At 38.0% G+C, this 26,807-nt stretch overlaps 1 protein-coding gene across 1 annotated transcript; it reads right to left on the bottom strand.

The window, feature by feature from the left end:
* Positions 1 to 16,101: 16,101 nt before the first annotated feature.
* LOC121745573 (receptor-like protein 4) lies at positions 16,102 to 22,441 on the bottom strand. Its single transcript, XM_042139529.1, has 9 exons — positions 22,125 to 22,441; positions 20,519 to 21,577; positions 19,252 to 19,399; positions 18,325 to 18,396; positions 18,026 to 18,097; positions 17,231 to 17,302; positions 17,074 to 17,151; positions 16,650 to 16,831; positions 16,102 to 16,551 (listed from the first exon to the last, which is right to left on the bottom strand). The coding sequence occupies exons 1-9, from the start codon at positions 22,192 to 22,194 to the stop codon at positions 16,430 to 16,432; spliced, it is 1,875 nt and encodes a 624-aa protein (XP_041995463.1). The 5' UTR covers positions 22,195 to 22,441; the 3' UTR covers positions 16,102 to 16,429.
* Between the last annotated feature and the right edge of the window lie 4,366 nt (positions 22,442 to 26,807).

The following is a 26,807-nucleotide window of genomic DNA, read 5'->3' as shown; positions in this document are numbered from 1 at the left end:
ACAAGACCACAATTCGGCTTAAGAAACAAGCAGTTCGTCTGAAACGAACTGCAACAAAGGGAAAGTCCGATCCACGCGATAAAACTCGCCAAATTAGGACAAGGGAAAGTCCGATCCGAGCGATAAAACTCGCCAAATTAGGACACAAGCTTAGTCCGGTCAAAGAAGTTTACTTCATAAGACCAAAGACGAGTCCGGTCAAAGAAGTTTATTTCATAAGACCGAGGACTAAGTCCGGTCAAAGAAGTTTACTTCATAAGACCAAAGACGAGTCCGGTCAAAGAAGCTTACTTCATAAGACCGAGGACGAGTCCGGTCAAAGAAGTTTACTTCATAAGACCGAGGACGAGCACGATGAAATTTTTTCGCTGAGCTGTAAATACGCAGTGATAGAAGCGAAATGAAGATTTCATTTATTAAAACTTGTTCGGCATACAATTCTGCTGCCCTACGAGAAGGCGTTACGCCATTACAAAGGACTATTCTACTGTCCCTGGTTGCTAAAGTTGAGCCATCTATTCACAAAATCCTCGTGAAGCCGAGTTCGGGCGTTCTCGGCAGCTGAAGAATAAGCAGGTCGACGAGATGCTCTAATCGACCTACCGCCTCTTCCCTGAGCCCGGGAAGCTCTAGCACCTCGGCGGCGAAGAGTCTCTTCACGAAGCATTTGTTGATCTTGCTCACCCATAATCACAGCTCCTCTACGAACTTCAGTCCGTCCTTGTCTTGACGTTTCCGGTTGCTCCTGAGTCCGTTCTCGTCTTGACGTTTCCGGCTGTTCCTGAGTTCGTTGCTGACTTGGAGTAGGGTTTTGAGCAAGTGAATCAGGGGTTTGAGCTGGAGTGCGAGCATCTGTTGGCGGGAAATGCCTAAGGAATCTCTCGATTGAAGGACGCCGGGAAAGAATGATGTCGTACCGAGAAGCATAGCGCCGCAATGAATTCACGACTTGTTGGCAAACCGAACTCTCCAGCGCATTGTTCCTCCGGAGTACATGATATTCCTCCCACAGTTCGTCAACTCTTTCCTGAACTTCAGAGATGGTCATTCCCCCGCGCCTGCAGATGAAATCCTCATACGCAGTCCTCTCAGCGACGGCGGTATTCAGCTCGGCCTCCAGATCTTTCTTTTCGGACTCTAAGTCCTTATTGTCTGCCTCCAACTTCACTGAACGAGCCAAGAGTTCGTCATTCTTCACCTGGTCAGCTATGGCTCTTTTCTCAGCTTCGTCTAAAGCCGAAGAGTACAGCCGCTTCCAGTGAAGTACCTCCAGCTCCTTAAGAGTTCAGAATATAGAGCAGCTATGTCAGTTCGGCATTTCAGATTACTGAGCAAGTAGTAAACCACAACAGGAGTAAAAGAGAGTACGAAAGGCTATACGAAGACACAAGAGCAGAAAGAAGAATTTTTTCATTCATAAGAAAAAAAATTTTCTACACAAGGGCTTCAAGGCCGTTTTACAAGAAGGAAGAAACTAAACTAAGAGAAGGGAGACGAAATCATACTCCGCCAGCTTCGTCTCCGCCTTCTCGGTGAGGTTCAGCTTCCTTCTCCTTGTCTGCTTCAGCTTCAGCCTCGGCCTCCCTGCTCTCCCCAGCCTGCTCGGCGCCACCGTAGCCGATCTGCTGCGCCTCCTGCTCGGCCTGCTCATCGCCGGTCTGCCGCTCATGCTGCTCGGTATCACCCTCTCCATGGAAAATTGGAGCGGGTGAAACTGACCCTATGGAGGCAAAGATAGCCTCCATGTTCTCATCGCGGTCAGCTCGGCAACTACGAACTTGGTCTGCAGAAAGCAGGACCGAGGACGAAGCAAGCTCCTCAAGCACCGGCAGACTCTGAAGCCGAGCTGCTATCTCTCGGCCGTACAGCGGCAGGATGACTTCGGGACCCTGCTCGGCTTTATCGGTCATCAGTTTCAGCAGATCACCGACAAAGGCTGAAAATTGGTTGCTCAGAAAGAGTTTCTCCGCGAAAGCACGGAGAGCCTCTCCTTGGGCAACCACGGCGGCAGCATCCCTCCGTTTCGTCTGCTCTCGCTGGATGACGAGCTGGTTTTTGGCAAACTGAGCTTCATCCTGGGCCGAAATCCTAGCAGCTCTGGCTTTCTCAAAGTTTGCCTCAGCCTGCTCGGCCCGGTGACAAGCAGCCGCCAACTTCCTCTGCATCTCAGCATAGTCGTTGGACGCATTGGAGAGTTCAACGGCGACGAGCTTGGAGAGCATATCGTTCCTCTGAAAATGGAAAAAGCAAAAAGTCAACAGAGGGGCCACAAAAAATACAGGAAAAAAGCAAGGCCAGAAAATCAAGAAGAGAATTCACCTCGGCGAAGTCCGTGGGCCATAAAAAGGGCTCACAGATATGTTCCGAAGGAGGCGCCAAGACCACGTCTTTCTCTGGCGCTCTCGGGGGCTTCTGGGTCTTCCCCTTCCTACTTGCCGAAGTCGACTCCGGCTTCTTTGGATCCGAAGAGGTCTTTTGCCTCTTCGGCTTCTTCTCGGCATCAGGCGCCGAGCTGATAGCCTTCTCTTTCTCCGGCTCCTTAAGCTTGGAGGATTTGCGGCTAATCTTATTCAGCATGTACACTGCCAAAAAGCAAGAAAGCAAAGTTAGTATTCGCCACAAAAGCAGTAAGGCACAAAAAAGAATTCCTCACCCTCGGTCTCTTCATCCGAAGACGAGGAGTCGAACACGAAGTCGCCCTTGACGAGCTCAGACTCCAGGTACTGCTTCCTAATCATAGGAATCTTATTGAGCTCGCCCTCGAGCTCGTCCAACGGTTCTAACCGAGGATGAGGAATCACGGACTTCGGCCCTCTCCAAGGAAAGCCCGGAGCCGCTGTCCTATTATAAAAAAAGAAGCGATGTTGCCACTTTGGCCACTTGGTTTTGCAGAAGGCCCTAAAAGGCTGTAAAGGGATCAAGTAAAACCAAGATCCTTTTCTCTTAAACTGAAAAAAATTAAGGATTGCCCTCAGAGACAGATCCTTGTCTAGCCTACGCAGTTCGGCAGCAAAGGCCGATAAGTGCCTCCAAGAGTTCGGAGTCACCTGACCTAAAGGGAGTTGAAAAAAATCTAGCAGCTCTACAAAGGCAGGGGGAAGAGGGAAACGAAGCCCGCATTCCAAGCCGGCTTAATAAACGGTGGCGTAACCCTCCGGCGGCGAGTCAGCCCTATGAAGGTCGTCGGGAATCGCAACCTTCCCCCCAGGAAAAAAATATTTTTCGTGTAAGGATATCACAGTATCCTTACTCAAGATGCTGTGAAAATACTCTACGGTCTTCTCCCCGGATTCCTTCCGGCTAGAAGACCCCTTATCCCCTTTCCTACCGCTACCTGACTCAGAAGAAGAAGAAGAAGAAGACATGGTTCTTACTCTTTGAAAGTCTGAAGAAATTCTGAAGAAATTCTCGAAAGCGGAAGGAAATTTTTACGCAAAAGAGAGAGATTGCAGAAGAAGCAATAGCAAAAGTGTTCAACTGATGAAGAAAGGACGTATTTATCAGATTCGGAGAAGATTTCAAAATCATCGCACCGTTTCGAATCCCACCTTTTCAGGATTCAACGGCCGGATTTTACTGTCGCATTTAATGCAGTCACGCGCAAGGCACGTCCCCTGACGTCAGCCTCCCCCGTACCTTTATCAAAATGCCGAAGTGACTCGCTTCGCCGAAGTGATTCACTTCGCTTTTCGGGGGGGGTAGTGATGGGGTACGGACTAAACAAGCCCAATAGCAGTGACGGCCCATCAGCCCAAAGCCCAAGGAAGAGTATCAGTTCGGCATTACCAAAGAGTTCGGCCCCAGCCCACAGCTCGGTAAAAGCCGACCAATCAAGCTCCACTCTCAGATCGGCAAAAGCTACTCGGCAATAGTTCAGCAGTTCGGTCTCAGTATTCGACCGAACTGGAAGATAGTCAACTCATGCAGGATCACATGCAGGATAGTGGACCAAGCACAGAGATAGTGGACTCATGCAGGATCTCATGCAGGATAGTGGACCCATGCAGGATCTCCATGACCTCCACGACATTCACAACCATCATTAGTGGTGATGCAAGCCACGATCTTAGTTCAATGTATAAATAGAACTCAGATCAGATAAGGAAGGGTTAAGTTCTCTAGAGATCAAATATCAAATAGCAAGTCTGTATTGTAAGCTGTAGAAAACAGATCAAGCAATACAACTCTGCCCTCTTTTCTTCCCGTGGACGTAGATTTACCTCAGTAAATCGAACCACGTAAATCTCTGTGTCGTGATCTGTATTTTCCAGCATTCATCACCATCAAAAATTCGCCAAACCATCACTGTCTATTATCAGCAATTACATTTGGAATATTCCTTCTCGTATTATTTTTTAATAGAAAATAGTACTTAGTATTCTTTTATGTTTTCTGCATTAGTTTCTTGGGAGCTGCTGGTTGGTAGAAGGCTAATCCCCCATGGTGAAGAGAGTAATACCTATCGTGATTTTAGGGATCAATTCTTTCTACCACTCTTGCCATTGTATAACTTCACAATTTTGGCAAGAGTGCTATAAAGAATCCATAAATCAGTTCCTGATTTGATAGATTTATGTATTTTAGTTGTACATATTTACATTAGAGTTAATCAACAAGTACTACCCCTTCTATGACAATCAATCACTAGTCACTACCTTCATTATATGTTATTCTATCTGCCTACGTATATGAATTCCACAAAAAATACATTTGGATGGTGTTAATTATGGAGCCTAATTTATCTCCTACCATGTTTAGGATTTGTTTACTTGAAGTATTTTTTCCTTGTGATATATGTTTCCTAGTTTGACTAAAATTAGGGCTCTCTAGTTGCTTATAAATAAAGGTGCTCCCTCATTGTTAAATGATGTTTATTCTGAAATTATTTAGTGAAATCCCTGGCTTGGCATCGCCCCCAGACGTAGATACACATTGTATCGAACTGGGTAAACAATTTCTGGTGTTCATTCTCTTTCATATTCGTGATTGCCTGTGTTTATTTCCCAACAACTGGTATCAGAGCCTAAGGTTTAAGAGGCAGAAATCACGATGGGGATCGACGAGAAAATTGCTGTAGAGAAGTTCGACGGATCTGATTTCGGATTTTGGAAGATGCAGATTGAGGATTACCTGTACGGTAAAGATCTCTGGAAGCCTTTAAAAATCAAACCCGAAAAGATGGAACATGAGGAGTGGGAGCTGCTGGACAGAAAAGCGATGAGCGCGATTAGGCTATCGTTGTCCAAGGATGTGGCTTATCACACGACTGCAGCAAAGTCGACAAAGGAGATGATGAAGATATTGGAGGACATGTATCAGAAACCATCAACGGCAAACAAGGTACATATGATTAAGCGATTGTTTAATTTTAGAATGCAAGAGGGAAAGCTGGTGCAATAACATCTCAACGAGTTCAACATGATTACTTCGCAACTGAACTCGGTTGATATAAAATTCGATGATGAAATTCGTGCCCTGATTTTGCTATCATCTCTGCCTGAGAGTTGGGCTGGCACAGTGACAGCAGTTACTGCTGCAGAGACAAACCTAACAGTTGACAGAGTAAGAGATCTGATGATTGGTGAGGAAGTTCGCCGGAGAGAATCAGAATCTTCTACTTCGGGATCAGCACTGAATACAGAACAGAGAGGCAGATCGAAGGGAAAGAAAAATCGTGGAAGATCAAATTCCAGAGGGAGGAGCCAATCCAAGAAGGATTTGGATAAAGTTAAATGCTGGAATTGTGATGAGTTTGGGCATTTTAGAAATCAGTGTGAGACACCGAAGAAGTATAAGAATAAGGATCAGAAGAACAAGAAGACAGCAAACGCTACCATGTCTGATGACGATGGCGAGGCGTTGGTCTTGAGTGTCAGTAGTCCGATGGAATCGTGGGTATTCTGGAGCGTCGTTCCACTCCTGTAGCAATGTGGAGATAATGGAAGACTACGTTTCTGGCGATTTTGGGAAGGTATATCTGGCTGATGACGAGCCCTTAGATATCGTGGGAAAGGGAAACGTGAAGGTAGTGACGTCCAATGGATCCGTGATAAAACTGAATGGAGTCAGACACATTCCTGGATTGCAGAGAAGTTTGATTTCGATTGGGCAGCTTGATGCAGAAGGGTACACCGTGACGTTTGGCTGCAACAATTGGAAGATTACCAAGGGAGCTATGATAGTAGCTCGAGGTAAGAAGGAGGGTACGTTGTATACCACAACTAACTCCAAAGATTGCATTGATATTGCAAGTGAGGCAAATAATGCAGATTTGTGGCACTGTCGTCTTGGCCACATGAGCGAGAAAGGGATGAAGATAATGTGCTCAAGAGGTTTACTGCCTGGCCTGAAAACTGTTGAAGTTGGCCTGTGCGAGGATTGCGTGTTTGAGAAACAGAAAAGGGTGAGTTTCTCAAGAGGAGGCAGAAAATTGAAGACACAGAAGTTGGAGATGGTCCATACGGATCTATGGGGACCAGCACTTGTGAAGTCCCTAGGAGGCTCTGAATATTATATGACTTTCATCGACGACTCTACTCGAAAGCTATGAGTTTATTTTCTGAAGAGTAAATCCGATGCGTTTGATGCTTTTAGGAAGTGGAAAACCCTTGTTGAAACTGAAACCGGGCTGAAGGTGAAGTGTCTAAGATCCGATAATGGAGGAGAATATGAACTTGCAAAGTTCAAGGAGTACTGCGCCGAGAATGGAATCCGCATGGAGAAAACTGTGAAAGGAACTCCACAGCAGAATGGAATCGCAGAGCGCATGAACAGAACGTTGAACGAGCGAGCAAGATGCATGAGATTGAAAAGTGGATTGCCAAAGAGTTTTTGGGCAGATGCAGTCAACACAGCTGCATTCCTAATTAATAGAGGTCCATCAGTTCCCTTGGAGTTTCGGATACCCGAGGAGGTTTGGACAGGAAAAGAGGTAAATCTATCTTTCGTACGCATCTTTGGTTGTATTGCTTATGCTCATGTTAGTTCCGTTGAGAGAAGTAAGTTGGATGCTAAATCTATTAAGTGTACGTTCATTGGTTATGGAGGCGATGAGTTCGGTTATAGACTCTGGGATGAGCAGAACCGTAAGGTTATTCGCAGTAGAGATGTCATTTTCAATGAACAAGTATTGTACAAGGATAGATTGGAGGCGTCGAGTCCCAGCAGTTCTGAGCCACAAGTGGTCGAGCTAGACATCTCAAACTCGAGTGGGAGCAAGGAGAGTCAGAATGCTGAAGAGGTGCTTGAAGAAGAACCAAGCACTCCACCACCGACTATTCCGCTGCCTAAATCGACTAGAGAGCGACGTGCACCTGATAGGTACTCGCCCTCTAATTTCTATTTGTTACTTACTGATGGTGGTGAGCCCGAGTGTTATGCAGAGGCAGGAGAAGGCCCTGATAAACGAAGGTGGAAAATTGTCATGGATGATGAGTTTGCCTCTCTAATGGCACATGGGAGCTTGTGGAACTTCCCAAAGGGAAAAAGGCATTGCATTGCAAGTGGGTCTATCGAATCAAATGTGAAGCTGATGGTAGCAAGCGCTACAAGGCTAGGCTGGTTGTCAAGGGATTTGAGCAACGATACGGTATTGATTATACAGATGTGTTCACTCCTGTTGTGAAACTAACTACTATTCGTTTAGTGTTGAGTATGGTAGTTGCAGAAAATCTATTGTTACATCAGATGGATGTAAAGACAGCATTCCTTCATGGTGATTTGGAGGATGAGTTGTACATGACACAGCCTGAAGGATTCGTAGTAAAAGGAATGGAAAATCTTGTGTGCAAGTTGAAGAAGAGCTTGTATGGTTTAAAGCAAGCTCCAAAGCAGTGGTACAAGAAGTTTGATGGATTCATGATGGAGATTGGCTATAAAAGATGCTACGCTGACCATTGTTGTTACTACAAGAGGTTTGACAAGAGCTATCTTATCCTGTTATTATATGTTGATGATATATTGATCACAGGAGGTGATCAAAAGGAGATGGATAAGTTGAAAAGACAATTGTCTGAACGATTCTCCATGAAAGATCTTGAAGAGGCTAATCAAATTTTGGGCATGAGAATCGAGCGTGACAAGGCGGCAGGAAAATTGTATCTTTCGCAAGCTGCTTACATTAGTAAGGTTTTGGAAAGATTCAACATGGATAATTCGAAGCCAGTAAGTGTGCCTTTAGGCAGTCACTTTAAGCTGTCAAAGAAGGAGTAGCCGAGTACAAAAGAAGAACGTGCTGAAATGAAGAAAATTCCTTATGCTTCAGCAATTGGCAGTATTATGTATGCAATGGTGTGTACGAGGCCTGATATTGCACAAGTATTGGGAGTAGTGAGCCGGTTCATGGGTGATCCGGGCAAGCAACATTGGGAAACAGTTAAATGGATCCTTCGATACTTGAGAGGTACTACAGAAAGTGTCTTATGTTTCAATGGCAAGAATGTCGAGCTGGCAGGTTATGTGGATGCAGACTTGGCGTCCAATGATCTTGATGGGAGAAGAAGCACAACCGGGTATGTATTTACTTATGGTGGTACTGCTATTTCATGGACTTCTAAGTTGCAGAAGACCGTTGCTTTGTCTACTACGGAGGCTGAATATGTAGCTGCGACAGAGGCAAGCAAGGAGATGGTGTGATTGCAGAGTTTCTTAGATGAACTTGGGAAGGAGAACAAGAGTAGCATACTCTACAGTGATAGTTAGAGTGCTATTTTCTTGGCGGAGAATCCAGCATTTCATTCTAGGACAAAGCATGTGGAGTTGAAGTATCATTACATCCGACACCTAGTGGAGATGAAAATCCTGCAACTTGTGAAGATACTTGGAAGTGAGAATCCTGCAGACATGTTTACTAAGGTGGTGACCTTAGAGAAATTGAAGCTATGCATAGCTTCAATTGGCCTTGGAACTTGAAGAGAAGGTTAGGCGATGCTAAGCGGATGAAGGGATGAGATCACGAGGAAATGGTTGTTTAGGAGTTGTTAGTCTCCAAGTGGGAGATTGTTAATTATGGAGCCTAATTTATCTCCTACCATGTTTAGGATTTGTTTCCTTGAAGTATTTTTTCCTTGTGATATATGTTTCCTAGTTTGACTAGAATTAGGGCTCTCTAGTTGCTTATAAATAGAGGTGCTCCCTCATTGTTAAATGATGCTTATTCTGAAATTATATAGTGAAATCCCTGGTTTGGCATCGCCCCCAGACGTAGATACACGTTGTATCGAACTGGGTAAACAATTTCTGGTTTTCATTCTCTTTCATATTCGTGATTGTCTGTGTTTATTTCCCAACAGATGGTATGGTATATGAATGTGCAAATCCAACACAAGATGTTCACTTTCTTCATATCAATAAGAACCATCCTAAACTATAGTCAACAACGAGTACTTCACTCTGGTTCGGCCACCACCTAATACCTACCCCGGCGTATCTTCGGCCCTGTCACCATCTTCTCCGTGTCCACAAAATGCGCCAGTGAAGGCGGCCCTCCTGAGTAGACAACTGAATTCAAATACACCTTTAGAGGGTGCTCATAACTCTGGTCGGACAAAGAGATGGAGAGAGTCGGAGAGCGTTGATAGATGCTGCAGATGAATCGCCAAGTGATCGCACCTCTTGCCTCATAACTATTGTGGTGGTGGTTGTTATTTAAGGAGAGTATGCATTGGCTAGAAAAGTAGTACAACATCATGACTGGGTTATATTTACTTTCACAATATTGACATAGAGCTTAGGGCTCAATAGTGAGAATGAGAACTAGCTCATTATTGCAAACCATTATCGAATTTATATCACATAATTTTTCTTAGAACATATATGCATAAAGCACATAACGGAATTAGGTCATTTAAATTAGGTCATTTAAGTGTTGAGCATGCTACCAAGATGTCGTTTATTTCCAAACCTTTTCGTTCGACGTTTCTTCTTTCTCTAGTCTCTTTGCTAATATTTGGGTGTAGCTACTTTATAGCATTATAACACATCAATTTAAAGAAAAATAATACCACTATAAGCTAAACTCTTTGCTTTATTTATTACCTTAGACGTAAAGTAATTCCATAATTAATCATTTAAGAGCATCCACAATAGTGGACTAGCGCCGCCCTAGCCACAGACTAGCAGCTAGGGCGGGCGGCTAGTCCACTATTGCGATCGGCTAACGGTAAGGACGAGCGCGGAGCGGACGGGCGTGGACTAACCGGAAAGCCGATTGCTAGCCATCTATTGTGCAGCTATCCGAATTTTTTTTAATTTTTTTATTTATACTCTATATTTACAACTCATTGCATTTTATTTTTTTAATACTTGATAAACACCAATAACTAAAATGAATTAAATCGTATTTGCCAATTTATTTGTTTGGCTAGGACATTGGCTAGGCTATTGCTAGGCTGTTACTTGACTAGGGAAGTAACTAGGCTGTGAGAAGGGCATGATGATGTGACGGACGAAATATTTTGCTAGGCTATTGCTAGTGCACTCCTATTGTGGATGTGCACTAGATTAATTTCTCATCAACGTTCTATATTTATTCAGAAGACTTTAGAGTCTTAACCTAATTTTTTCAAATGCTATACAGGAAGTCTAGTTTACAAAGCAAAAAGATTCACTCGAAAATTCCTAGTGATTCTTTTTACCATAGACTACCAAATTCAAAGAGTTTCCGACAACATTTTCTAAACAAGTTTTGTAATTAGTGTCTCTACACTTTAATTCATCATAAAATTCCAGGAGCACATTGACACCATATAGTTAATTTGAAAATTACTTATTCGATTTTACCTCTAGCACAAGCACTCGGAATAATTTGAATAAACTATACGAAAATAGGACAGTTTACAAGAATTTCAACAGTTTATGGTGGTTTTGTTCAAACAATTTATATATATAGTAAATGAACTCCTAAATTTTCCATTAAAATAATCAGGGACCTCTAGACTCAAAAGAGTTACTTTTGAAATTGTTAAAGCAAGGTAGGTTTTTGCTATGGTAAATATGCTAAAGAATTCGGAATATAGGAATGAAAATAGATAAGTTAATCCTCTTCATGCTTTTATATCAAATTCTATTTTCATTCATGTTTAATCATCTCATTTAGGGGGTGTTTGGTAGGCTATACGTCTTAACACGTGATAACTCAAAGTGAAATGATTTATCTTAATTTTGTAAGATAACACAATTTTTACCTTAGTGTTTGATAGCTTAAGATATGAAATGAGATTATTTCGTTATATGTGTGAAAAAGACATGTATGCCATTATTATATTTATTTTTTGTTAATTGAATTTACTTATCACACAATTTACTTAGAAAGGGACGGGAATAGATTATCGAAATTTGAGGGAGGGCTATTAAAGTCAAGAGCATAAATTTGAAGAAATAGATACACAATCACCTCGTTTTTTACTGATTATTTATTAGAATGAGATAGTTATTTTGTGCTTGATTTGATCGGGTCGAGTATTTAACACGGGCACACTTATATTTTATCTAGGCTACCAAATGCCCATTTAAAGCTGATAACTTAACTATCTTACCTTATCTAACCCTACCAAACACCCTCTTACGATGTATCTTATCTAGCTTAAACATTCAGTCATCAAAACCATAAAATCTAACGAGTATTTTCAGTCCTCATGAAATCTTTACGCAAGAGTTGAATAGTAACTAAATAATTTATCAAAACATGTTTAAACCTACACAATAACCACTTATTCATCAACTACTCAAGAATTAAAATGATTATCCTACCACTTCCCAATTATTCGAACCTGCCAGCCCTTCGTCCAAATGCTACTTTAAAAATATGATAGCAAAATAAAGCTACCTCAAGAATGTTGCGGTTACACGTCGATTCACCGATAAAGTTAAGAAAATGAAAGAGGAATAGCCATGGTGACTTGAGGGAGGTGGCTGCCGATATGTACTAGCTTCTTCCGTAAACCCTATAGCTGGGTCGATACGATATACCATATCGAAAATGTTGTATCGTACGTATCGAAAATATCAATATGAAATAACTACATACTATTACCGTATTGATATTTCGGTATACCGTACTGAACTTCGGTATACCATTCTAAACTTAGGTTGCGCGCCAAGGACAAGGTTTCTCATATGCTTTTGGCTTCCTTTGTTTTTCTCCTTCTCCTTCCATATGGTGGCCTTGCTGAATTTTCGTCTCAAAATGTTAACACTGTCTTCCCCCGTTCTCTTCATCCCTGTGAGGATTTGCTTCCCAACGAAAAAACCTAAATCTCAACATATATCGTTGTAATAAACTCTATGGCAAAACTAACTAGAAATCTCCCAAGAAGGTTCAAAGAACACATGTTTGATTGCCCAGTGGATGATTGCCGTAAGAAGAAAAACAAGGAGGTATGTAACTATATGTGTAAGTTCTGGGGAAATTGCACTCGACGGGAAGTTGTTGGGTGCATGACGTTTGATCCTTGCTCGATGAAATTTGGAATTTCCAAAGATGATTTCGATTAGGTTCTGAAAAGGTTGCACGCCAAGGACAAGGATGCGTACTATATACCGTTCTAAACGGTATACCGAAGTTCAGTACAATATACCGAAATATCAATACGGTAACGGTATATAACTATTTCATATCGATAATTCAATACGTATTGATTTTCAATATACTCCCTCCGTCCCATAAAGTTTGTCTCAGTTTGACCCGGTACGGGTTTTAAGAAATTGTTTGACTTTGTATTAAATGGAGGTGTGTAGTGGAATAAGGGTCCCACATTGAGGAGATTGAAGATTGTATTTAGTGTCTATTTTTGGGTAGATTCCAAGTGGGACAAACTTTGTGGGACAGAATGAGTATTTTGAATATATCGATATACAACGGTATACCGCGTTATAAGAAAATTCATATCGTTACCGTATCGAAAACTTATGATACGGTATCATATCATACCAAAAACTACGATATAACGAAAATTTGATGTTTTTTTGGTATTTTTTTGTACGGTACAAGCGATATACCGTTTTTCGGTGTTTTGGCCAACCCTACATTATACATCTCATTCTCACTCCCACTCTCTATGCAAAGAATTTTCATACTCTTTAACATAGATTCACTCATGAACTCGTAAATCTCTCAAACTCTTCTTCATTTTACTTCTTCAAAGTTGCGTTTTAATTCATACTCTATCAAATATCTTGCTGTAGTTCACCTAATTCTTTTTGTGTTTATGTAGTGTTTTAATTTACTAATTTAGCTTGTGTTGCATTTTCATTTCTCGTGTGCTTTAGATTTACTAATTTAGCTTGTGCTTTAGTTCACCTTATTCTCTCCCAAGATCCCAAGAATGTCATTGCCGTTTTCTCGAATCATTAATCCTTTGATTGCTTGTTGTGATTTGTGCTTTAAGTGACACATTTTTTTCAATAATTTGGAACAAGTTGTGTATATTTATTTGGCGGAGAGGGGCATGTCTGATTTAGCTCTAGCATTTGCGAATCAGTGCGATGCGATGCCATTTGACTGCAAGTCGCTATTTACAGTATTTAGTCAAAGCTAGTGTATATCTTGAACTGTCTCTGTCTCTTGTTATTAACGCTATTTAGTTATATTATTGTTTATCTTGAACCGTCTCTATCTTTTATTTTGATATTTTGGTATTTAGTTGTACACCCCTCTCGTGATACCTCCTGTGCAGCCAAGACCCATTCTCCGAAATGCCTTGTATCCCTTTCATCCACGTCGTCCACCACCCCCCCTCCAAGCAACATATCCTCCTCTCCCAATTCGCCCACCTCTTCCACCACCACCCTCCAAGCAACATATCCTCCTATCACACTCCAAGCAACATATCCTCCTATCGCAACTCATCCACCTCTTCCACCACCACCCCTCCAAGCAACATATCCTCCTCTCCCAACTCGTCCACCTGAAGCAACATATCATCCTCTCTCAACTTGTCTACATCCATCTCTGCCAACTAGTCCACTTCCTCCAACTCCTCATCTCCCAACTAGTCCACCTACTCCACCTACTCCTCTCTCAGCTAATGATCATGTTAATGATCTTATTTATGTACTCCTTCCGTCCCACTTAAGATGTCCACATTTTTTAGTGACACGGAATTTTAGGAAGAGTTTTTCGGTGAAATAAGTATAGAGAAAAAGATAGTTGAATATTTTAATGAGGAGGGAGGAATTTATTTCCAAATATAGAAAGTGGGCATGTTGAGTGAGACAAACTAAAAGGGAAATATGAACATATTGAATGGGTCGGAGGGAATAACACATTTTGGTGATAACATATAGTTGGCTCCACTTATTTATTTTATATTCATATCGAATTAAAGTGGGATATTTAATTCTAATAAAGGAGGTAACAAACATAGAAATTATCCACGGTCCTACAATATGAGTCCTATTTGGTTTGGGCACGAGTTTTAAGAAATATGAAGAAAAGTGGGTTAAATAAGTTAATGGAACATTTTTCCCACAGTAGTAAAATGTGGTGGAATAAGTTGGTGGAATATGAGGCATACTTACCATTCATGGTAAAGTGAAATATGACTCTTATTGTGATTGACAGAAATGGTAAAATATGGCTCTTATTATGGGACGGAGGGAATAATTTTTATCTTTATTTTAATTCTCATGATTAGTTCTGGGTAAATATACGAAAAAATGGTATATTGATCGTATCGTACAGAAAAATATCGAATTTTCGGTATACTAAAATTTTCGGTACGATACAATACCGTATCGTTAGTTTTCGATACGATTACGATATGAATTTTCTTATACCGCGGTATACCGTTTTATATCGAATATACAATATATATCGATAATATCAGTATACAGAAATATATCGAAAATCAATACATATTGAATTATCGATACATACCGTTTATACCGATTATAATATAATAATATAATTTTTTTTTAAGATTAAAAGTTTAAAATTATAAATAGATATTCATTTAATTTATTTATATATTTAAAAAATATTTATTGTTCAATTCAATTATATGCTTATATTTGTGTACGATTGAAATTCCATTTTGAATTAGTACTAATTTATCTCTTAGTCTTGAATTTATGTAGGTTAATATTTTTAGATGGTTTCAACAAAATGAAGGGTTTGGTGCTCAAGATCAAGATGTTGATAATTTTTGCTAATTATTGTAATGCATTTTGTTCAGACTTGACTTGATTATGGTATTTTTTGGTGTTTTGTTGTGTTGTTTTTTTATTATGGAGATATGAACAATGTTTATTTCATTGTGTTGAAATTATATTTTGGTTTTGTTTTTCAGTTTTGAAATTATATTTTTCAGTATACAGGTATTCGAAATGGTATAAAATTTTGTTATATCGTACGAAATTTCTATATACCGTTTAAAACGGTATACCGAAGTTCAGTACGATATATCAAAATTTTGATACGGTAACGGTACAGTTTTTTTCCATACCGAAATTTTGGTATACCAAAATTCGGTATACCGATACTTTCGATACGATAACGATATGAAATTCTTTCATATCGATATTTCGATATGATAACAATATAAAATTTTTGATACGGTATATCGTATCGACCCAGCCCTACAGTCATGATCCTTATAATTAGTACTATATCCGGCCATAAAAAATAATCCAGTTTTTTTTTTTCATTTTGGACCATCATCAAAATTAATTTTTTCTATATTGCCTACTAACCCTCTTGAAATGTATTTTTAACCTTTCATATGTGTTTTTTTTTTCTTATTTGCATTTCTTGCACAATTTTTTTTCACAAATGGAATGCATATTCAAAAACTTCATTCGTCTTGTCATAATACTTCCTATTAACATGAAATTTAAGAAAATTATTTTTATGAAGTTAAATGTAAAGAATAAAGTATAAGAGAAAAAAAATACTAAGACAGATAAACATATGAAATAAGAGAGAGAAAAGGTATTGGTTTTTGCCAAATAAATATCAATCACTTGAGTGAAACAATCCAAAATAGAAATTTGATCTCTTGCAGTGAAATAAAGAGAGTACGGTCTATATATTCATGTATCCGCAGTGGGTTTTTCAAAAATAGTTCGTCTAGAAAAAACTCAAGCTTCTCAGTACTCACCCAATTAACTAGATAAGTTCAAGGTTACTTCAATGCTTTCCCAATATATCAAGTACTTTGTTTGGACTGTAGCAAGTTACCAATATTGTTGATTTGGTCAGAAATATAAATATAAATATAACTGTATATCATTATCAGAAACTACAGTAATCTACCGAGTTGTTCCGTGAAGAATGATCACTTCTCTTCCACAGACTGCAAACTGCATTGAGCTCTTCCGAGCTCTTTCTCAAAGTAAAACGTATGATTTGATGTTGTAGCATGGGAAGGCTTCTGCGTATTCACAAAATCATACATGAACTAATGCGTACATATGTCTCGTTGCTGGTCAGTTATGCCAGCAAGCTCGGCCCATTCTCAGCTGCTGTCTTGGCATGTTCTTGGCTTTGATGTCTTGCCATTTGTACATCACGATTGAAATGGGTCCTCGCTTTTGCATATGGCGCAGCTCTCGCTGAGCAAAGAAACAAATCAGCACGTAAAATAATGAAGTAATGGATCTGCCAAATTTAATGTGCTCCCAAGCAGTCTACATTCAAGAGAAATATTTACATGCGATTCTCTGAGCACGAAGAATGTTTTGCCGCCTTTTCCACCAACATGTCAAGCAAGTTGCTATCAGTACAAGGGCCACGAGGGATGCCAGTCCGATGCCAATTTTAGCTCCAACGGAAAGATGTGGCCCGCATGTTGCTAATCCAGGGATGCCACAAAGGCCTGAGTTATCCGTAAAGCTGCACAAAGATGAGCAGAAATATTCTTAGGGGACAACTAGAGAAGCCTTATCTCATAGAGGCATGATACTGAAGGTTGTAGTAAAATATATTCAGCCCAACAGCATAAATCGTGTTAGAGTCATCTCATCTAAGTCTAACTCGAATTCATGAAACATATGGCCCAAATTCATGAAAACTCAATTGATGGTCCAATCTAATAACGACTGAAGATATAAATTTGACAAACAGGTACAACATACTTGAAGCTAGCTCCATGCAAGAGCCTTCCCCCGAGTGCAGCTGGAACTTTTCCTGATAAAGAGTTTCCGTTCAGGTCGCTGTGAAAAAATAGCAACAGATTAGTCCATGTCCAAGAATTTTCATTGCGTAATCAGGTAACATCTTGAAATTTCTTACAGTATCCGTAGTGATGTTAGCTGTCCAAGACTTTCAGGGATGGATCCATTGAAAGAGTTGAATGATAGATCACTGTTGTTCAAAAATCTTGCTTCAGCATTTGTTAAGTGCATGAGGTAATTTAAGCATATTTAATTCAGTGCAAAATATGAGATAGTAAGTAGAAGGTAGTATTAAAATGATCTATCAACAGTAGATCATGAAGGAGAAAATGATTGACTGCATTTATCATATTGTCACATTGTCCCCTCTTAATGGTCTGCACACTCTATTACTCCTAAATGTTTATTCAGAGATCAGGAGTCTAATCTGGGATCAAAAGTTATCTATCAAAGGATGCAGGAGCTACTCTGGTGTGTTGCTATTCTGCTTTATACACGTACAGTGTTTGTAAGTTGCAGACTCTTATCTTACACTTCTATTTTACAGTTATGTACAATCAAACTAAAACAATCAAAGCCCCCAACTTTTTTGAACTCATTTCAACAACTTAATAGCAATTAAAACCTATTCCAAGTTTTATATACTAGGAAATAGGAATCCTATCAAACAGGCATAAATCAAAGAATTGTTTTGAAGATCATTCATTCTTTTGAGTCCATAGCTTTTGGTTACTTGAAATGGAGTAAAGAAAAAGAAAACATGACAGCTGCAACATCTACCGTTGTCCACTAACATAAAATATCAACAAAGATAAGCAAGTTCAGACTTCACCATTCTTCTCCACACTTCAGAGACGAGAAACCAAAGAAATAAATCTCAAACCAGGCTAACAATGGTGTAAATTTTACTCACAGAATCTCCAGTCTAGGAATTGATCCAAGTGAAGAGGAAATGCCCCCAGAAATGCTGTTCCCACTTAAATTTCTGTAAACGCACAATTTACATAAATATGAGAAAAATGTGAGAACATTTGTTTTACTGTAACGCAATGTTAAAGACTTTCTAAATCAAGCCATGCATATGAGTTTTATATCTGACGAGTGGAGAAATGTAGTATCATTCACAGTACCATAAAAAGAAACTCCCAAGACTCTGCTTATCAATTTATGCATAATTTATTATCATAACTAGATGGCCCCAATTTGACTTACATGCTCTGGAGATGGCGAAGATGAGATATATCATTTGGTAAGAAACCCCTCAAACCCTGATTGTCAAGAATTCTGACCTCGCAATGCAAATAAAAAAAATGAATACATTAAATTCGATCCATGTATGGAGAAAACAAAGTATAAGTGAATGGTACGATTTACATTAGGAATAATGGTTTTCTGATAAAAACCAGAAAACGATCCAACTAGACTACTATTGTGATAAGCATTTGGTTAAAATTTTCAAACTTTTATTGCTAAAACAGAAACACACGAAGGGATGTTGTTGAACACAAAATCAGTAAGTATGCATCTAGTCAAAGTCACAGTTACTCTTTGCCAGAAATAATCATCTAACAAATGATTCCAGGTAATCTTCCAAGATCTAGAAGGGGCAATTTCAAATAGCAAAAGAAGTCTATAAGTAGAAAAGTAAAAAGAGACTATCCTACCTGCAGCTCATGATATTCCTTTATCAGTTTATTACTGTGGATTTTCGTAAAGGTATCTCCTACAATTTTGTAGTGAGAACACAGCCCATGTCGTGGATAAATTTTATACGATCAAGGTTCAAATTCAAACAAGCCTTTAGAGACAAAAAAAAAACTTCTGTATGTTGGAACTTAAGATATTTCCTCCTCATAAAAGTATCAGGTTCAAGTATCAACCTTTGAATTCAATAGTTCTGATCAAAGCATGCCTAGTAAGAACCATATGAATCTAGTTCATTTTTTTCTTGGTAATTACATTTGTTTTTATTTTTGTCAGTTGCTTAATAATGCATCAAGTAATTCAGTCACTTCAATGGGCCTATATTTGGGCCAGTTAACAACTAAGGCATTTACAAATCTCATCTCTGCTTCAAAAAGGAGCAGATTTTTATATTTATTTTCATATAAAAGACCAAGGTAGGGATCAAGCGCATACAGCCCATCAATAACATGTTTACTGATACTTCTGTTATACTGACAGTCCACTCCACTCCATGGATGTTGTTCGGGAACACAAGGATCACCATTCCACCCTAAACGGAGAGGAAGACCAAGAGCGCCCTTCAACTTTTGCAAAGCCTCAACTACAAGAAAAAAGTTTTAACACTTACAATTCCAGAGGGATGAAAATACGCACAAAATGACATGATAGCTAAGACAGTCTCAAGAAACCATGAACAATTACAAAAAGGATTGTGTTCAATTGGTTTGAAAAGTGAGCGTTTTTATAATAACTATGGCCATCATCCAATAAAGAACACACTGCCAGTATCGCCAAAAAAAGAAGAAGAAGTTTTTGCCATTAATGCCTCTGACAACTATTGGTGTGCTTAAAAGCTCCATTTGCTTAGGTATGCATGTTCCAGTAGATACACTCAAGAGTCACTATTGGCCCATTTGGAATGCAGATGGTACACCTTGGACTAGGAAAGTTATCTTGATAGAGATTTTTTCTATGTTGCGTGATCGGGGTAGAGTTTCCAGGGTTAGAGTTAGCCGACAAAGTAAGAAGTTTGCCCGGGGCACCTGAATATCTTATATTACACACACCCCTACATTCCCATGATTGTGCCAGTTCTCTAAGAATCGAGGATAGCTGTAAGCATCAAAGCTAGGGGAAACAGAATATTAGATACATAAAAGAATTACTCCCTCCTACCCCAAGAATATTAAAAGGGAGTTATCTCTGGTCATCAACATTGTCCTAGAGATTCCACTATTGCTATTAATACTTACACAGCCCAGCTGGTGAATTTGTGGAATTTCCTTTTTTTTACAGAAGTTGAGGCAGGGGGTGCTGGATTAATATTGACTAATATTGTACTCTAATTAATCAATTACTACATTGTGTTGGTCAAAAAGGATATCCCTTTTCCTGAATGAAAGGAAGCAAATAAATCACATTCACTTTTATGAATGGCCAAAACTGGAAATGCATAAATAACTACAGGGAATAAAATTATGTCTTAACAGATATTGACTGAGATCCTAATTCCTCTATCACTTTGAAACTCAACAGAAGAAAAATATTTTCTTATAAGAGGCAGACCCATTCTATCATGTAAGACATGAGCTAGATGATTGCATAAGAAATACTCCATATCTCCATACCCCGACCATGATGTAAATCTAGGTGTGTTAAATAAGATGCAGAATATAATTGGAAACTCAGGTTTGATAAATATGATTTGTATTTGGCTTACTCTCAGCTGGCAGCGTTTTGGATTCAGCTAAAACAAGCTCCAAAAGCTCTATAGCACAGATTAAAGTATGATTTCCTTTGGTAGGATGCAAAGTTATGGTCAAACTCCTCCCACTGACAGCATATGTTTTGTTCAAGACAAGTGCGCTGTTTATGCCCCCAGACATACTAACAATGTCAACATCTCGAAATGCAAGGTCACCATTGATCAGGACATCAAATACCCTCTGTCCTGCTTCAGTGACTGAAGGATCTATTTCAGCAAAATGCAACCAAATGGAGTAATTCCTAGTAGGTTCAACCTCCATTGTGTACATTAAATCAAGTTGTGTATCAGTACTGATGAGAGCGTTTTGATAGAGAGCTTCTGGATAAAAGTTGGGCGGCTGCGAGCTCTGTTTGATGCTTTTCGTAGTAGATAGGATCTTATCAGAATTCTCACCAAATGTGGGGAGGGAATTCCAAAATCGGTCACCGCCCCACCTGTCTGCACTATAATCAGCACCATATTTTGGTTTCTCAGCACCACAATTAAGTCGCCTGTCGGTTCTGAGAATAGTTCCTTGACCATACCCACCGCCAAAGTAATAAGCCCTATTATCTATCTGAAGAATTTCAATGGAAAGTATAGCTGGATCTCCATGTCCAGTGCTATGAAAGCAAAGAGTCGAAGTTCCATCTTTTAGAAAAATGAGGCCTTCAACATATGCACGCTCATCATCACGGTTGCTCCAACCAGATGGAAGTGAATAAACCAATGTTCCCTCTATTGAGACATCGAACAAAGGTTCATTGTCAAAGCTAGGTTCTGCAAGCAATCCGAAGAAGATCCTTACAAGATAATGGCCACGGGGAACTTTCTTTATGTTGTAGCAGTTTTCAGTACCCTCAGACAAAGGAAAATGTCGGAGTGTCTTGAGTGGAGGAGAGATGTAACTAGGGACGGTCCCATTAGCAGGAATCCCTCCGGTGTATGCAAAATCCTTGTACCAGTGAGTATTTGTTGGAGAAGTATAAACATCATCACGAGCTCCACAGCTTATTCGCAATGCATATGGTGCTGTCAAAACACAAAATTCGTGAAGTGAAAAGGGCTATATAGCTAAGTAAGCATAAACACCTACCTATTAGAAGACATTCAAGAAACATAATACATTCATAAAAACTTCACTTGGAAATGCATTGTAAAAGACAACAATTACTAAATGCCACAGTTCATCAACACATACTGACGAAAAATCATCAATTGACTTGGGCGCTCTAAGTAGACCTCAGAACCAAAAGCTTCATGCTTGTGCTAAAGGTCCTAACACCCCCAACCATTATAAAAGCTTCTAACTTGGACTAGCAAGAGCTCATTTCAACAAAATATTGTTCAAAATCCTCACTCTCGACACACTTAATAACAAACCAAAACCAAAATTAAATCAAGTTACTCCCATTTCATCGAATTGATAACATCAAATAACCCCATAAGCTCCAGATTAACTCAACGCCCTAAAACAGTTCGTACATACCGCTGACTAATCGACCACATCACTTCAAGATGCACTAAGCGTGCAAAGCGTAGTTGTGTGTGAGTGTGTTTTAGAGTGAGAGAGAGGAACCTCGAGCAAGTGAAGGCTTCGGGGCAAATAAAAAGGCAGTCAAGACTAAGAGCACCCGAAATTCCAGCATTGCTGCTCCGACTTCAGATTAGCAAAAATGAACAAGCTTCTTCGGGTTAATCAAGGAAAAAAGTGAATGACATTCCGTCTTGGATCCCTTCCCTTTATTGTTGTGCCCAATCTTGGATGGAGTTGATTGAGATTCTTCAATTCTTGACCACGATTTCGCCGTAATATTAAAGTACTTATTGGAGAAAGGGAAGTTGTAGCGTGGTGCAGGTAAAACAGTTGACAATTTATTCTAGTGGAGTGAATGTCGACTGCTGTGAAAAAATAGAAAAAAAAATGGAAAATTTGTCTCTCCAATTTCAAGTCTATTTGACCCGTGATATGCTCTTCTTATTTTCCTTTTCGTGGACTTTTTGGCTTGCAATGGAGTGCTGGTGCGCTGTCTCATTCCGTAGAACCCACTTCTACCGAATACCACGCGACCATATTCTCGGATCGGCTTAAAAATCGGTTCTTTGCTAGAAGCCAAGAAGCAAAACACCTTATTCCACTCAATATTCAATTTTAATTAAGGAAAAGTTTTTTTTTTATATTATGGCAATGCCATAATTGAGTTGAAATGGTAATTATTAGTATTAATTAAAATTTTATTTTAAGTAAGTACTTTATTACCCTTGCATTAATGTCTTTATTATATGCACATTTTATTCACGCATTTAATGACATATGTGTTTCATATACTCTTTTTAAAATATGATTGGATAATATATTCTTTATCTCTTCCCCTTTTATTAACTCATACATTTAACATTCTAAAGCTATATATACTCTATATTCTTAATTCTTAATTAATTCTTTGATATATGATACATTAAAATAATGTAAAATGATAAAAGTGGATTCATCTAATTATTTTTGCATTACACAATATTCATTGATTTTTAATTTTTGAACCGTTAACTTGAATCTCATAAATTTTTTTTATATATTTTCAACTTATCTATTTAATATTTGAAAGCTATATAATTATATTCTTTTTGTTTTTTTAAATGTTAGAATTCCAAGCTCCAAAAAATATTACATGTAATAAAAGCTAATGAAAATAACATAACAATGAAAAAGATAATGCAGAAAAAGCTTCATCATAATGATTATTTTATGTTATTATAAAATTTAACTTTGAATAAGAAAATTATTAAATTATTAAAAATTTTCCATATATTAAATAAATGATTTCATTTCTATTGCATTGATAAAATATTTTAGAAGATTTAATGAAAAAGAACAAACTATGAAAGAATATCACAAAAGACAAAGAAAAAACTAAAAGTTACACTATAAAATTATTAAATAAACTATTGCTATTTATTTGAAAAATATACTATTGCCATTTAAGTTATCAAATTATTTTACTATTATATATAATGATTTAGTTATGTAGTGTGTTAATTAACACTATAATAATTAATTCGCTGAATTAATTTTTTTAAATAATAGTATTAAATTGACATGACAAGAATGAAATATATACCTTTGAAATTTTTTGAAATTTGTTACTTTAATGCATGATTCAAATTATCTCCAATTAATGATATGTACTATTTAGATAAGGATATTTAATGTCAGGGTAAATTAGTAGCAATATAAATTATACTTATGACAAAAAAAGATATTATGGCATAGTGATAAGGCTAATTTCATGCATAGATATAGGGGTGAAACTCATTCATTTGCGGGGTCTAACACATGTTTTAAGCCAGGTATGTAGAAGGTTTTCGCCAGATCCAGGAATAGAGAAAGACAATTGCATGGTCCAAGGAAACTGACGAATAAGTGAGCAATTTGAAGAAAAATTACAAGACGGAGGAAATCAAGGGGCTGAATGGTAGAATGGAGATTTCTACGAAGGCTTCTAGAAGATTATGTCCACACCTATATAAAGAAGAAAGCATGCAATCAGAGGGAACCTTCTCGGTGGAGGCCTTATGACCAGATTGCAGCTCTAGCTCACTCACTTATACATACTTTGGGTTTAATCGGGAAATCGTGGGGTGTTCTCGGGTTTATTTTGCTAGTCAGTAGTGGGTAACACCGTCCTTACAGAGGGTGAAGAAACAATTTAATCGTTTTCATTTTACTTTACTGTCGTGAATTTCACCGAGCTTCCCGCTCGAAGCTCGGCCCTGTTTGCTGTTGAAATTCCGTTGTTTATGAAATTTTTGTTTTTCATATTTGAGTTGCTGTTGATTTCGATTATGGATGTCATTTATCTTGAGCTAGTTGTGAATGTTGAATTGGATGTTTGATTTTCGTGTTGGTTGCTGAGTTTGAGTAGACTCGCTGGAATCTAGTGTTGATCGGAGCAGATCTGTTGAATCGAGAATCATGGATTTGATTCTGGTTGTTGTTGGGACCGGATTGCTTGGATCCGGAGTGGATTAAGCACCCGTCGTTGAAGCTGAAACAGAGTGATCGTGATTCATGCCTAGTTTTCGTGTGTTCATTTCATTCCGTCTAGTATATGTAGATCTATTTTATTTCTGGCTAGTCACAAGTTTCCGACGTCCGAACTTCTATATTCTGTTCGAATCTGGGTATGTGCTCTGTTTTCTTCATATTCGTATTTGATTTAGCCGATGAGATGCATGTTGCTGTTAGTTAAATCCTTAGTTAGTTAGTTAGTTGCAGCTTTTCTTCCGTACTTGATATTTCTGGGAGTTGGTCCCCACTTTTATTTGCGTTCTGTTTAGCTACAGTTGGTAATTGTTGCTCGGTCTAGGAAGTTAGTTTAAAATTACGTAGCCCTAAGGATGTTCGATCTCAGCATGACGTTTACAGTTTTCTAGGTCTAGTGTTTGATTTTGTGCCTAGGTCTAGCCGTAGTTATACGTCAACCCAAATTTGCGTGGCAGCAGCCGCTTTCTAAACCAAAGTCTCTAGATGCTTTCTTACTCGTCCATCTTCGTGGGATCGACCCCTGCTTCTCTGTGCTAATCTATAGTATAACGTGTTGAGGGATCTTTGAAACGCAAGAGTTTGTGTGTTCATAGACAGAGTCTTCCGTGTCACCTTGAGTTCCTAGACCTAGTATTTAGTGGATTCATTGGACTTGGTAGCTCGACCTAGAAGTTTATTACACATACACTCACACGACAAGCTGCCGTTTCACATAGAAATATTATGTTTCAAAATCACTCCATTTCGTTTGATTTTTAACTAATAATACTTGATTAATTATATATTTTCGCTAGATTCATTAACAAATCAATAATCTAGTTTAATAAGTCAACAATCAAATCATAATACTAAATAGAATTATATACATATGTATTCATTTTTTTGTTTGATTCTTAAGTAATAATACTTGATTAATGGGTCATGTTAGGTTGAGATTTTTTAGCTTAATTGAAAATTGAGATGTATTTTCAATCACTCATCCACAACATTTTCGAATATCAACTACAAGTAGATTATGTCAACTCGGGGTATTATCGTCAATAGCTTGTACATCAAATGTCAATAGTCTGCATATCAAATGTCAACAACATATAGTTGACATTATATGTGTGTAGTTGACATGAATTGCATATGTAGTTGACATTATATGTGTGTAGTTGACATGAATTATATATGTAGATGACAAAAAAAATTTAAAAAATAATTTTTTTTAAAAAATTTAAATTTTAAAAAACGTTTTTATTGAATAAAATGTACCATGAAATTACCATTATGCCCTTTCATAATTAATTATTCTAAAAATATTTTTCATGTGGCAATTCTGGACCACTCATTTAATAAAATTGAGTGGCTGGCATCTCAATTCTCAATTAGGCTAAAAAATCTCAATTGATCACAACTCTTTGATTAATTATATATTTTCGCTAGATTCATTAACAAATCAATAATCTAGTTTAATAAGTCAACAATCAAATCATAATACTAAATAGAATTTTATATATATATATATATATATATATATATATATATTTTGAATGTAGTAAAAATGTCATTTTACAATTTACCTGCTTAATTTACACAATTGAAATCTCATTTATTTTGATCTTTCATGTCAAACAACACTACTTATAAATCATTATCTTGCTTTTTTTAAAAAAAATCTTAAATCCTTCACAATTTCACAAATTTGGCAATGGATATAAAGTGTGCCATTATAATTTTCATTTTTTATGTTTCAAAATCATTACATTTTATTTGATTCTTAACTAATAATACTTGATTAATTATATATTTTCACTAGATTCATTAACAAATCAATAATCTAGTTTAATAAGTCAACAATCAAATCATAATACTAAATAGAATTAAATACATATATATTCATTTTTTGAAAGTAGTAAAAATGTCATTTTACAATTTACCTGCTTAATTTACACAATTGAAATCTCATTTATTTTGATCTTTCATGTCAAACAACACTACTTATAAATCATTATCTTGCTTTTTTTTAAAAAAATCTTAAATCCTTCACAATTTCACAAATTTGGCGATGGATATAAAGTGTGCCATTATAATTTTCATTTTTTATTTTCTAAAATAATTTGAACGGATTAAGCGCTAATTATATAATGAGATCGCGCTCTTATGCGAGTCAATACCATTAATATGTAATGAAAGCTATAAAACGCTAATTATTTTAAGAGATCGCATTTTGTG

This window comes from Salvia splendens, chromosome 8, assembly GCF_004379255.2.
Source record: "Salvia splendens isolate huo1 chromosome 8, SspV2, whole genome shotgun sequence".
Lineage (NCBI taxonomy): Eukaryota > Viridiplantae > Streptophyta > Magnoliopsida > Lamiales > Lamiaceae > Salvia > Salvia splendens.
This window is presented reverse-complemented; position numbering and strand designations above follow the sequence as displayed.